The following is a 13,432-nucleotide window of genomic DNA, read 5'->3' on the forward strand; positions in this document are numbered from 1 at the left end:
TATGGGTCCATCCAAATCTTTATAACCCAAGAGGTCTTCTATTTTAGTTTTCTATGCCATCCAGTTTGTGCCATTCAAACTGATCATACGCCCAATGTTATTCTCCATGACTTCACACACAAATATACTAACCAAATCTCTGATACCATATGTTGGGGTTAAAATGGACGTACCGGGTCTCCCCACAAGTGTGAATTGATGAAAACAATACGATGATGATAGTTGTAGAAAAATAAACCAAAACAAACTAGCTGCGAAAATAAAAATAGCACACAATGATTTACGTGGTTCCCTCTCAACTGAGGTATGTCCACGACGACCAATAGGTCAACAACTTCCACTATCTTCAAACAAAGATTACAAAGTGGCCAAAAGGCATAAGCCTTACAAACACACAAGGTGTAACGAAATGAACAAGAGGATATGCCTCACTGAGGAACAAAGAACGAATGATTTGAAGAATTAGCTTGACGAAGCTGTCTTGAAAGAAGTGTCGCAACACTTCTTATTTTTTTTTTCCTCCGCACCCTTTCGGTGCCCTAAAAGTGTTTCTCACACTCTCTCCCTAATATTCTGCCTTTTTTGCTCTCTCCCATTGCTTTTGCTCTCTCATCCATCCCTTAAATAGAAGACAAGACTCACATTAAATGCGGAAGACTAAATATCTTGCATAACTTACGATGCGCCTTATCACAAATCGCTATCCAGCGATACCACAAATCGCTATCCAACGATAACCACAAATCGTCATCCGACTGAAACACATAACGCTAACCACAAATCGCTATGCAACTGAAGGCACTCACCACAAATCGTCATCGACAACTCGCTGAACCTCAAACTCTGAACAGTTGAATAGTCATTTAGCTGAGAGGACTTCTACAAATCGCTATCCAGCAAATACTCCAAATCATCTTCGAAAAGATCAAGCATCGTGCTTGAAATTCTGCAGTGATACTGAATGTGCATCGAACCAATGGATCCCACAAAGGAGGGAAACCCAACATATATCTCATCAAAGGGTGTTATTCTATAATATCTGCCCAACAGGTCTCCCGCTAACTCGAGTGAGCATTCAAATATTTGTCCCACATTCGTTCGTGAAGGTACTCTTAATGGATTGAATGCCATATCAACTGGTGTCCCATTTTGCAAATAAGACATATCCGGTCTAGGCAATTTTTTTGAAATGAAACCTTTTTTCCTATGACTTCCGACTACTTTATCGCCCACTTTGATTTTACGGGAGATTTACCACTTCCACATGTGCATCTGTTTGGAATGCAACTAAAAAGTTGGAAATAATACTGAAAGAACGTTAGGAAGGTTGTTGAAGCAGTCACCTGTGTGAGATCTGGTGTAGTATTTGGTAACTACCACCTCATGTAAGTGGGATGTAAAATGTGGAATTGGACGTGTCAAATACCATCTCACTTGCATCATTTCTTACAACTCCATCCATCACCAACAATTCTGGTGTTGGTATTCCCACTCTGGCTACTTCTGACAACTAGTTTCCAAACATTGCCTAAATCTATGAAACCCATCCATTTGGATGGGCAAAATTTCATGTTTATGCATCCGCACAAATATACGTGTGGTGTTGTAGTTTCAGTTTGGGTTACAAACTCTGTAGCACATGTACAAGAGAGAGAGAGAGAGAGAGAGAGAGAGAACATTCACCATTCAACATTACCAAAATACATCCAACAGAATATTGGATGGGAGAGACAAAAGAGAAACATAAGAGCAAAACAGCCACAATCTAGATGGCGATTGTACATAGTTCAGAGTACAAGTCGATCAGCCCCTCCCCCCTACTATGTAATTTAAGAGCCAGATACACATCAGACATGACCCGTTGTCGAAGCCTTCCGAAATCGAATTTGATGCCCCTGAAGAAGATGTCGTTTCTTTCAGTCCATATGACCCACCATGCTGAAAGCAACCAAACCCGCCACAGTAATCTCCATTTTTTTTGTGTCGTACAATCCCGGGACCAAGCAAGAGGTCCCGAATAACGGAGCACGGACGAGTTTGAACAAGTGGCGCACCCCAAGTTTGAAAAAATAAGTCTAGAATGACCGGGCAGAGCCAAAATAGGTGAGTCGTGTCCTCTACAACCTTCTCGTAAAGAACACACATGCTTGGAAATTGAATCCCCCGTTTCCTGACATTAATTTGGGTTTGAACACGATCCAGAGCCACAAGTCACGCCAAAGCTTTTGCCCTTGGAGCTGGCCCCTTACCCAAAATACAATCACTGGGAAACCAGTTCATCCCGGATGGCAACAAGGAATGGTAAACTTGCTTAATGGAGAACCTATCTCCGCTCGCCATGGCCCAGTGAAGCCATGTCATGCCATGGACAGGCCTAAAATCTCTGCCACTGAAGGATCGAAGTGTCTTCCGCCACTCTAGCCAGAGGGACGAATGACACACTGAACTGGGCGTGGAAAGAAGGGATTCATGTAGACTACCATATTTTTGCCTAACAATCATAGCCCAAGAAGATTGAGATGTGGAAGCTTCCCAAGCCCACTTCAAGACTAAAACGATGCTCCTCTTTCTCATAGTTGGAATCTCTAAGCCACCTTGGTGCCTCGGAAGCACGATCTGTTGACAAGAAACAAGCAGGTACTTTTTGTGCGACACATTCCCAGACCAAAGGAAGTGCGAAAGCAAACGATTGATCGTCTGCTCTACTGTCGTCGGTATAATAGACATGCTCATTCGAAACTCTGGTAATCGGGCTAAAACATGGCGAATGAGCATCACTCGTCCCGCAAAAGATAAATATTGAGCCTTCCAAGCCTGCAATCTTCCTTGCACCCGCTCTATGGTAGACATCCAAGTAGAAGTTCCCGCTGATTGTAGAGAGTGCAACGATGGACCCAAGAAATTGACAGGAAGTCGGATATTGGGCAGTTGAAGATCCTTGCAGCAGCCGATTGGAGAAGAGGGTCAACATTGAGTAAGACCAGAGCGCACTTACTCTCGTTCAGGCGAAGGTCTGAAATTGCAGCAAAGACTTTAATAATGAAGTACAACCTAGACATTTGATTAACATTCGCATGTCCAAATATTAAAGTATCGTCTGCATATTGAATTGTGTGACCAACAAAACCAGGAATGCCCAAGGATTCCAAGAAGCCTGTTTCTTCTGCCCTTTTCATGAGAATAGGTAAACCATCTACCGCGATATTAAAAATGATAGGTGCTAGAGGACAACCCTGTCGTACACCTCTAGCCAACTTGAATTCTTCCCCTCTCATTCCATTGATGCAAACTGATGATACGGATTTTGTGACCAACTCCTTAACCCATGCTATAAATCGGCTGCCAAGCCCCATATTTGTTAGAGATTCAATCAGAAAATCCCATGCCATTCTGTCATAAGTCTTGTGAAAATCCAATTTTAGCATGAAGTGCGGTGATCCAGTCGACTGTAAAGAGTGAAGAAGCTCAGTTGCACAAATAAAGGATCCTTGCAAACTTCGACCTGGAATAAAAGCACCCTGGTTCGGACAAAACAAGTTGATCAATGACAGCGCGCAACCGATTAGCCAACACCTTAGATATAATGCGATACAGAGCACCCATCACCGAAATCGGCCTAAAGTTGGATATGTCTGATGCCCCTTGCCTCTTAGAAATCAAAGAGATGACTGCCACATGATATGGTTTAGGCAGCCTCGCATTACGATAGAATTCATCGAACAAGTGGAGCAGGTCAGTTTTTATAGTTGACCAAAATGCTTTAAAGAAGTCAATGTGAAAACCATTAAGGCCTGGTGCCTTCCATCCCGATAGTTCGCTAATAGCATTCGAAATCTCCACTTCAGTGAATCTAACCTGCAAAGAAACAAATTGGTTTGCCGCCAACTGCTTATAGCCCATATCGCCGATGACCCCCCTGACGCCTAAGTCGGCCGAATACAACCTGGAGAAAGAAGAAGTAATAGCTGACAGGCAATTGTGCGGACCAAACTGGCATCCATCGATCTCGATCGAGAGTATACAGTTCTTACTGTATTTATTTGATGCGTTCATATGAAAAAATTGTGTATTATCATCGCTATTAGCCAACCATGCAACTCTAGCCCTCAACTTCCATCTAAGCTCATCTCGTGCTCTCCATTCTGCAACGAGAGTAGAGAGTACGACGATACGCTCCTGCAATTGAAGCACTTGACCCTTCGGTACACCAACAAGATCGACCTGACGTTGGGCCAAATCGGAGAGCTCAGCTTCCCACTGGCCGATGAACCTAAACTTGTTCAGGTTATTAAAACTTAGCCATTCCTTAATACGTTTCCGAAGACGAAGAAGCTTAACATGGATGCGGATGGCCACCCAAGATCCCGTAGCAGGTTGAGCCCACGATTGACCTACCAACTGCTGAAAGTCTGGCACCCGAAGCCACCATTCCTCAAAGAAGAACCTACGACATGCCTTGAAGCCTGCGCCCCACGAAACAGTCATTTGTCCATGATCGGACATGGTCCGTGGCAGCAGACAAGCAGTGACATCCGGAACTGCGTGAAATAGTTCTGGGGAGAGAAAAACGCGATCAAGTATCCGCAAGCAAGGGCGAGACCTCATATTTGACCACGAGAATTGCTCCCCTACAAGAGAGAGAGAGAGAGAGATCTAAAATGGTTTACAATTTAAGTACTTGATTGCCAAATTATTCGAGATCTAAAATGGTTTACAATTTAAGTATTTGATTGCCAAATTATTCTAATGGCTGGTTGACATGGTGAGTTGATTCACTTTCTGGGAAGCATATTGATTTTGTCAGTTATCAAGTTTGAACTGAAAAGTTTACTTCAACGATAGGGTCGCGAGATCGAAACTCAGAGGAATTGACAGGGGCCTGCACAAGATTTGAATTGCTTATCCGGTTCGGGCGTCAGGTGTACGGGTGACATAAAAACAATGAAAATATCAGATACAATATAATTGCACCAACATTAAGCACCTGATCACCCTCCATCTTGAGGACAGCCTGTCAGTTGTGGGGCCCAGGGCCTGATGGAGGGCAGTCAAGTGCATAATGCACAAATTTTGTGCCATGTGATTTCACCCGATCAGAATCCACAAAATAGGGTGGTTGTGTCTTAATCTTTGAGAGTCTTATATCGCAGTGGGCCGAGCCCATTAAGCGACCTGGTCTTCGATACGGGTTTTCTTGTCATTAAAAAATAAAGTTTAGATTAAAATATTGTTAAATTGTAAAATAGATGCCGTCATTATCCTAAAGAATTAAACATTAAAATTTTTTAAATATTTTCTAAATAGTCACTTTTTGAGCGCACAATGGTGAAATTTGTCCTTAGCGACCTGTTCCAGCACACAGAGACAAGGTCCTACCCCAGAACTACCCAACAATTAAGCGCACACTCTATCCTACTGAGAAAGTGGAAACTCACTATGACACTTTAGTGATTGGATGTCATCCAAGAAAGTTTGCTCACAAAAAATCCAGGACCGTTTTATGGGACAATATTTGCTACCCCTCGTGGGTAAGGAACCCCTCAGTGAAAAACTGTAATATTTTTATTATTTTTTGCACATTTGACACGATCTACATGTTTAGTTTAGTAGAAAAGGACCTTTGAAACATGTTATTATAACATGCATGTGAGATTTTTTCAGGGTTAAAAAATCAACGACCTACAATGTACCAAACTTTCAACCTTCAAAAAATAATATTTTTACATAAAAAAATATGATCTAAGTGTTCATTCTTACGAATTCGACCATGTTGAATACATTTGCTCAAACCAACCTTCTCCTGTGAGTTCCAATTAGAGGGTCAAATGATTTCCCCATCTTATATTGCCCTTCGTAATGATGCATCTACTCATTCAGGAATCATGTCAGCCTTTTACATTAATGTTAGATCGTGGTTGTTTTTACTTTAAGCTTACGACATTGTATGTAAGGGTGTCAATAGGTCGGCTTTGGTTCGACCTAGGTGGAACCAAACTTGGATCAGATTTTTGGGTAGGATACCGGGTCTAGACCCAGGTCTAATCGAGCCTACTATAAGATAAATCATACCTAGATCCAATAAGAACTACATGAACCAGACCCAGATCATACCTGATAAAATAATAAATTTTTATCATTTTTACATTGAAAATTTATGGTCTTAATCAAAGCTTGAGTCAAGCTTGGGTCTGGTATAAAATTTCACAAACTATACTCGGGTCCATATATTAATCGGTTCTTCAAGTCGGGACATGAGTCTTAATCGGGTATTCTTTTTTGTCACCAAACCCGAACCCTATAGGGTTTGGTCGAAGTAAACCCAACCCGTTGACACCCCTAATTATATAGAGTCAAACATATTACTTTTCCCTAACAATTATGAGGGTGTGCTTGAGTGCCGAGATCTTGTAATATCGTGTATTAAATTTAGAGATATTTGAGGTTTTGGCTAAGTGCCATAAAAAAATCGATAAATCCTCGATTTTAGGTAGCGTCAATTGAGTTTGGGTTTGACCCATGGGTCATTGATAAGACCTAAATGAGCCAAACAAGATATGATAAAAACTTTTATTTTTGACCTTTAAAATCAAGCAAAATTTGAGCAAAATTCAGGTTAAATTCAAGTTATACATCATTAGATATACCTCAAAATGTTGAATTCAACTATATTTTATTTTTCTGAACTCAGGCTATGGTCTGCTCGAAAATCATATTTTTTAAAAAAGGGTCTGTCTCGATGGGACCGGGTCCAGATTGGATCAAACTGAATCCAATCTGTATGATCCAAGTTAATATGGATCTGAACTCAATCCAAAACCCATATTAATTAGGATCTGATCCAGTTCAAGATCCATATAAATATTGGATATGAATTTGCATCTTGGATCTGGACCCAAATCTAAAATCTAGGTCCAACGAAATTAAAGCTTTCAATTCGGTATAAAGGTTTAATTTAAGGAAATTTAAGGTTAAAAAGACTCCAAGATGGATAAGGCACTCTATGAAATTTTCTAGATATTTATTAATTATTAATTAATTAATTAATTCCAAATTTTAGTTATATATGGTAGTTACCAAATAGTGAGGTCTCTAAAAGAGTCCCTTTGATTGCTTTAAAAAAAATTTACTTTTCAATAGGGATGAGTTGGGGTCGCTACAGGTTTGGTATCAGAGTCAACCATAAAATATTATATTTTAATCATTTTTGTATACCAGAATTTTCTTTTGATAATCAAACCATGTCCAAATTTTATCAGAAAGTCATGACTTGTATTCTAGAGCAGTCTCCATCACTAGTAAGGGCTACCTGGTATTTTTTTTTACTAATATCAATTTATTTAAATTTCATATGATAGACTGTGAGAATGGCTTAATTTAATTCCTTTTTATGTGAATTAGGAATTTGATGTGAATATGCAATTATGATTGTTGAGGGGATCAATCCTAAGGGGGTAGGTTTGATAAGGGTGCAAATTTTTTAACTATTTTTCATGTTTTAGATGTATACCCGCTCCCGAGCTTTGACTTCTGGTGCTCCCGCTGATTGACAGGAGCAAAGGGACTTCATGTTGAATGCCCTGAACACCTTGACAACGATAGTGACCACATACGTCCAGGCACAGGTGGCGCAACAGATCATGTGTGTCTATCTTGCCGAGGTCACTCCAAACCCCACCGTGGTGATGTTCAAGAAGTTTCTTAGGTTGAATCTCCAACCTTCTCAGTGAAGGCCGACCCAGAGGCAGCTGAGAGTTGGGTTGAGGAGACTAAAAGGGCGTTTTGTATCCTGCCTGTGCCTGAGGATAGGCAGACTAATTTTGGCATGTTCCAATTGAAGGGTGATGCCAAGAAATTGTGGGACACCCTGTGATGAGTGAAATACGACAGAGTGGAGGTAATTCCTTGAGTGACTTTCAATGAGAATTTCTTAGATGCTTAGTTCCCTGCTTATGCACGAGAACGTATGTAGCAATATTTTTTTGGGTTTGTTCAGGGGAACATGAGTTTGGTGAACTATACCACCAAATTCAGGAGTTTGGAGCGCTACTACTTGAACCTTTTTACTAATGATAAGGCAAGGGCAACGAAGTATGTTCGTGGGCTGAAAGACGGACTCCAGGTTCGTGTGATGACGAGTTGTCCTACTATATTCAGTGATGTGATCAAGTCTGCATCCATCTTGAATGAGGAGTGGAAGAGGTTCAAGGATGAATCACAGAAGAGTGGGGGGTAACCAGGGCATCACCAGTGGCGAAGCGATGAAGAACCCACCTGTGGGTGGCAGGGGGTAAGGTAAAGAGGCAGAGGACACAACAAGGGCATCAGAAGGGTCGACCCCAACAGAGGAAGCAATAGGGGAAGACTTTGTTCATGTGTCAAAGGTGCAACAAGAGTCATCATTAGGGCTCTTGTCCACTCTTTAAGGGAGTCTGCTACTAGTGCCAACAGCCCGAACATATCGTTATCTATTGTCCGAACAAGCCAACGACTCATGGAGGACAACAATAGTAGCAACATAGGCCTCAACAATAGGCGCAACAGAGGACCAGTAGGAGAGTGTACGCTGCAACAACTGCCACACAGGGTAATCAAAATGACCTGCTCGAAGGTATTTTCGTAGTCTTTGAACACTATGCTCGTGTGATGTTTGATTTGGGTGCTACCCATTCTTTATATCCTCCTCCTTTGCGAGTTTGCTTGATCTTGTTACATCTAGCCTCGAGAAGGCTTTTTACGTGATGTCTCCGATGGGTACATCTTCTTCTTGCGAGAAATATTTTCCTACAGTCTGAGTGATCATCGAGGTGCATGAGTTGTTTGCTGACCTGATCATACTGAACATGACTTTCTATGATGTCATTTTGGGTATAGACTGGTTGTCTAAATACAATGCTACTCTTTAGTGTTGGAGAAATGAGGTTCCGTTAGAGCGCCCTGATTTGTCTGTATTGGTGTTTTAGGCGATTTGATCAACGAGCGAGGTGAAGATTGTCTCGACATTGAAGATCTCCAAGTACCATAAGCAAAGTTGTATGGTGTTCTTGGCCAGTGTGTCTGCGACAGACAGTTAGGTGACACATTTGGAGCAGTTGGACGCGGTTCATGAGTTTTTGAACGTCTTTCCCGAGGACTTGCCAGGTTTGCTACCTCACAGGAAGATCAAGTTCTCAATCGAGCTAATGCCTGGCATGACACCAGTTTCCTGAATACCGTATCACATGGCACTTGCAGAGCTGGTTGAGTTGAAGAAGGAGCTGGTTCTGTAAGATAGATCTTTGTTTCGGGTACCATCAGTTGTGAATCAGGGCAGAGGATGTTCTAAAGACCACATTCAGGTCCAGATACGGGGACTATAAGTTTTTGGTGATGTCTTTTAGACTTACCAATGCCCCTGCAACATTCATGGACCTGATGAATCGGGTCTTCAGTTTATGGTTGGATTCTTTTGTCATTATATTCATCGATGGCATTCTTATCTACTCTGAGAGCGTGGAGGAGCACTGAGAGCATCTGTGGATTGTGTTGCAGACACTGAGAGAACATCAACTTTATGTTAAGTTCTTGAAGTGTGAGTTTTGGCTCCACAGAGTGATGTTTCTCAGCCACGTGATCTCTAAGAAGGGCATTGAGGTCGATCCAGCCAAGGTGGAGGCAATGTTGTCTTGGAAGCAACCGAAGACAATTTTAGAGATCAAGAGTTTCTTGGGATTGGTGAGCTACTACTGTCAATTCATTGAGAACTTCTCTCGTATAGCGGCTCCAATGACTCAACTTTTATAGAAGAAGATAAAGTTGGTTTGGTCACCTCGATGTGAGGAGAGCTTTCAGAAGCTGAAGAGGAGGTTGACCACGGCCCCAATATTAACTTTACCTTTTGGGACAGGTAGATTCATTGTGTACAATGATGCTTCAGGGACCGGACTGGACTGTGTCTTGATGCAGCACAGAAAGGTGATCGCGTACGCTTCTTGACAACTAAAGGTGCATGAGAAGAATTACCCCATGTATGACTTGGAGTTAGCGGCAATTGTCTTTGCACTGAAGATCTTGTGTCACTACATGTATGTGAAATAGTTTGAGGTCCTTTCTGATCATAAGAGCCTCAAGTACATATTCACACAATGTGATTTTAATTTGAGGCAACACAAGTGTTTGGAGTTCCTGAAGGACTACAAGTTCTCCATCACCTACCACCCTGGTAAGGCAAATGTAGTGGCAGACACGCTTAGCAGAAGGCTTTAGTCATGATACTTAGCTTAATAGGGCATATTTGGGATATGATCAAAGAGTTTGTGAGATGACAACCATTTGCAGATGATTCTGGATGCATCCTTTATGCGGGGATGCAGGCGTAACCTAAGATTATAGACCACATTGAGGAGCTTCAGTCAATCGATCTAGAGTTTGAGAGGTTGTGCATGAGTGCCCAGAAGCATGATGCATAGTTTTGTCGTGAGGAGGATGAAACCATCATGTTCAAAGACAGATGGTGGGTTCCAAAGGCACTGCAGGAGGAGCTGATGAGTGAGGCATACCGGTCGAGGTATTTTGTTCACCCAAGTTCTACTAAGATGTTCAAGGACCTCCAACGGATGTATTGGTGGAACAAGATAAAGCAGGACGTAGCAGAGTTTGTGTCTCAGTGTCTACCTACCACTAGGTGAAGATCAAGCATTAGAGACCTGGTGGACTTCCTCAGTCATTAAACATTCCAGAGTGAAAGTGGGATGACAACTTAATGGACTTCATCATAGGGTTGCCGTGGACCCATTGTCAACACGATGCCATCTAGGTGATAGTGAACATGTTAACGAAGAGTGCCCACTTTCTACCGATCAGGATCAGTCAAAGCTTGGAGAGTCTAGCAGACCTCTATGTGGATGAGATAGTCTGGCTTCACGGGGTGCCACATTCGATCATGTCAGATCGATACCCTCATTTTATGTCTCGTTTTTGGCACCAGTTATAGAAGGCCCTTGGTGCCACATTGAAGTTCAACACGACTTTTCACCCACAAACTGATGGTCAGACAAAGCGCATGATATAAACACTAGAGGATATGCTTAGAGCATGCGCGTTAGATTGGGCAGGAGAGTGAGATAGGCTGTAAAGCATGTAGAGTTTTCATACAACAATAGTTACCCTGCCAGCATTGGTATGGCCTCATACGAAGCTCTGTATGGCAGACCATGTAGATCCCCAGTGTGCTGAAATAAGGTTGGAGTGAGAGCAGTGGAGTCACCAGAGGCCATCAAGCACTACTCAGACCAGGTACGGTTGATCCGACAGAGGTTGGTCGCAGCACAAAGCAGGCAGAAGAGCTATGCCAATCAGCTGCGTAGGAAGCTCAACTTTGCCATGGGTGACCACGTGTTTGTACAGATCTCGCCCACGAAGAGTGTCTTCCGGTTCGGGAAGAAGGGGAAGTTGAGTCCTCAATATGTTGGACCCTTAGAGATCCTTGAGAGTGTTGGGTAGACCGCATACCGTGTGACACTTCTCCCTTAGTTTTCTTAGATTCATAATGTCTTTCACGTCTCGATCTTGAAGAAGTATGTGACTGACCCCTCACATGTGATCCACTATGAGGCGGTTGATGTACAACCTGACTTGATGACATAGGAGAAGCTGATGAAAATTGTGGATCGCCAGGAGAGGACACTGCACAGTAGGACGATTCTATTCGTGAAGGTGTGTTGGCAACATCACAGATTGGACGAGTGCACTTGGGAGCCCAAGGTCGATATGCATGAGCACTACCCACACCTATTCAGTACGTTCTAATTTTGTGAATGAAATTCTTTTAAGAAGGTAGGGATGTAATATCGTGTGTTTTTACACAGTCAAATTCAAAGATTTTGGTTGTGTTGCAGAAAAATTGATAAATCCTCAATTTTAGGTGGTGTCAATTGAGTTTGGGTTTGGCTCAAGTCTCATTGACAAGACCTGAACGAGCTAAACAAGATATGATAAAAACTTTTATTTTTTACCTTTAAAATCAAGTAAAATTTAAGCAAAATTTGAGTTAAATTCATGTGAAAATTGGAGGCAAAATTCAAGTTATACATCATTGGATGCACCTTGAAATATTGAATTCAATGATATTTTATTTTCCTGAATTCGAACTATAGTTCGCCCAAAAATTACATTTTTTAAAAAAGTGCCCATCTCGATAGGATCGGGTTCGGGTTGGATCAGACTAGATCCGATCCGCATGATCCAAGTTAATATAGATCTAGACTCAGTCGAAGACCTATATTAATTAGGATCTGATTCAATTCAAGATCCATATGAATATTGAATATGGATTTGGATCTTGGATCCAAATTCAGATCCAAAATCTAGGTCCAACGAAATCAAAGCTTTAAATTTAGTATAAAGGTTTAATTTAAGAAAATTTAAGGTTAAAAAGACTCCTAGAGGGATAAGACACCCTCTAGATTTTTTGAATAATTATTAATTATTAATTATTAATTAATTAATTAATTATTAAAAATTAATTAATTTGAAATTTCAGTTAGATATGGTAGTTACCAAATAGTGGGGTCTCTATAAGAGCCTCTTTGGTTGCTTTAAAAAAAAAAGTAAGTAATTAGAAAGAGGAAGGAGTTGGAAAAGTCAACAAAAAAAATCTAGAAAGATTAGGAAAGGAGGTTGGAGATAGAATCCCATATGGAAAATTCTATCTCCTGTCCATGTGAGGAAGCCCTAGAGGGGCGTCACCCTCTAGAGGCCCCCTCTGATATAAAACTTGAAAAAGAAAGAAAGAAGAAACAAAGAGAGAGAGAGAGAGAAACCGTGGGAGAGAAAGAAAGAGAAGAAAAAATAAGAAGAAAAGAAGAAGGAGAAGAAGGCTCTTTTTCTCTCCGATCATTCGATCTTTCTCCTGGTCTCTTTTGAGCTTCAAAAAAAGGTACAGGCTTCCTTCTTGATTCAAATGCAGAGAAATAGCACAGATGAGGTTTATGTAATGTTTTTGGTGGAATGAAAAAAGAAGAAAAAAATGAGAATATGATTTTACTAGGTATATATATATAGAGAGAGATTGATAGATAACATTACATTAGTTTTATATATATATATATATATATATATTATAACCATCCATAAATTTTATTCTTTTAGCCTATGCATGCTGTTTCGATTTTCGGTGCATATAGTTAGATTTGTTCCACTGTTCACAAGGATAAATCTGTCCTACCATGTGTATGGACAAATGTGGATAGATCTGCCTATTGTAATGGTGGACAGATCTGACAAGCCTCATAAACGTGCAAATTTGGTCCGGATCTACGGATGTCAATGATTGTTTTTTTTTTTTGGCTTGTTATGCGATAGATTTTCAGCATGTTACATAACTAGATTTTTGGTCTGTTACATGATTAAGATATTGGTCTATTATATGGCTGGTTCTTGGTCTGTACATGATCAG

General features: G+C 41.1%; 2 protein-coding genes across 2 annotated transcripts in view; one reads left to right on the top strand and one right to left on the bottom strand.

Annotated features, from left to right (window-relative positions):
• The window catches only part of LOC149829656 (actin-interacting protein 1-2-like), a 174,620-nt gene extending 168,782 nt beyond the window's left edge, over positions 1-5,838 (bottom strand). The window contains exon 1 of the mRNA XM_090015221.1: positions 5,795-5,838. Coding sequence (XP_089871347.1) covers positions 5,795-5,838 — 44 coding nt within the window. The remainder of the gene's footprint in view (positions 1-5,794) is intronic.
• Positions 5,839-10,472: 4,634 nt separating this feature from the next.
• On the top strand, positions 10,473-11,478 carry LOC149829657 (uncharacterized). Its single transcript, XM_090015222.1, has 2 exons — positions 10,473-10,622; positions 11,218-11,478. Exons 1-2 carry the CDS (start codon positions 10,473-10,475, stop codon positions 11,476-11,478), a joined length of 411 nt encoding a protein of 136 aa, XP_089871348.1.
• Positions 11,479-13,432: the final 1,954 nt, after the last annotated feature.

The sequence above is a fragment of the Nuphar pumila genome, chromosome 8 (genome assembly GCF_984573655.1).
Source record: "Nuphar pumila chromosome 8, dmNupPumi1.hap1.1, whole genome shotgun sequence".
Classification (NCBI taxonomy): domain Eukaryota; kingdom Viridiplantae; phylum Streptophyta; class Magnoliopsida; order Nymphaeales; family Nymphaeaceae; genus Nuphar; species Nuphar pumila.

Excerpts from the sequence above, each read along its gene's own strand:
- LOC149829657 (XM_090015222.1), top strand. The coding sequence starts at position 10,473 with ATGTTCAAAGACAGATGGTGGGTTCCAAAGGCACTGCAGGAGGAGCTG. Across the intron at positions 10,623-11,217 it reads GGAACAAGATAAAGCAGGAC|GTTGGAGTGAGAGCAGTGGA; the intron begins GTAGCAGAGTTT and ends TGCTGAAATAAG.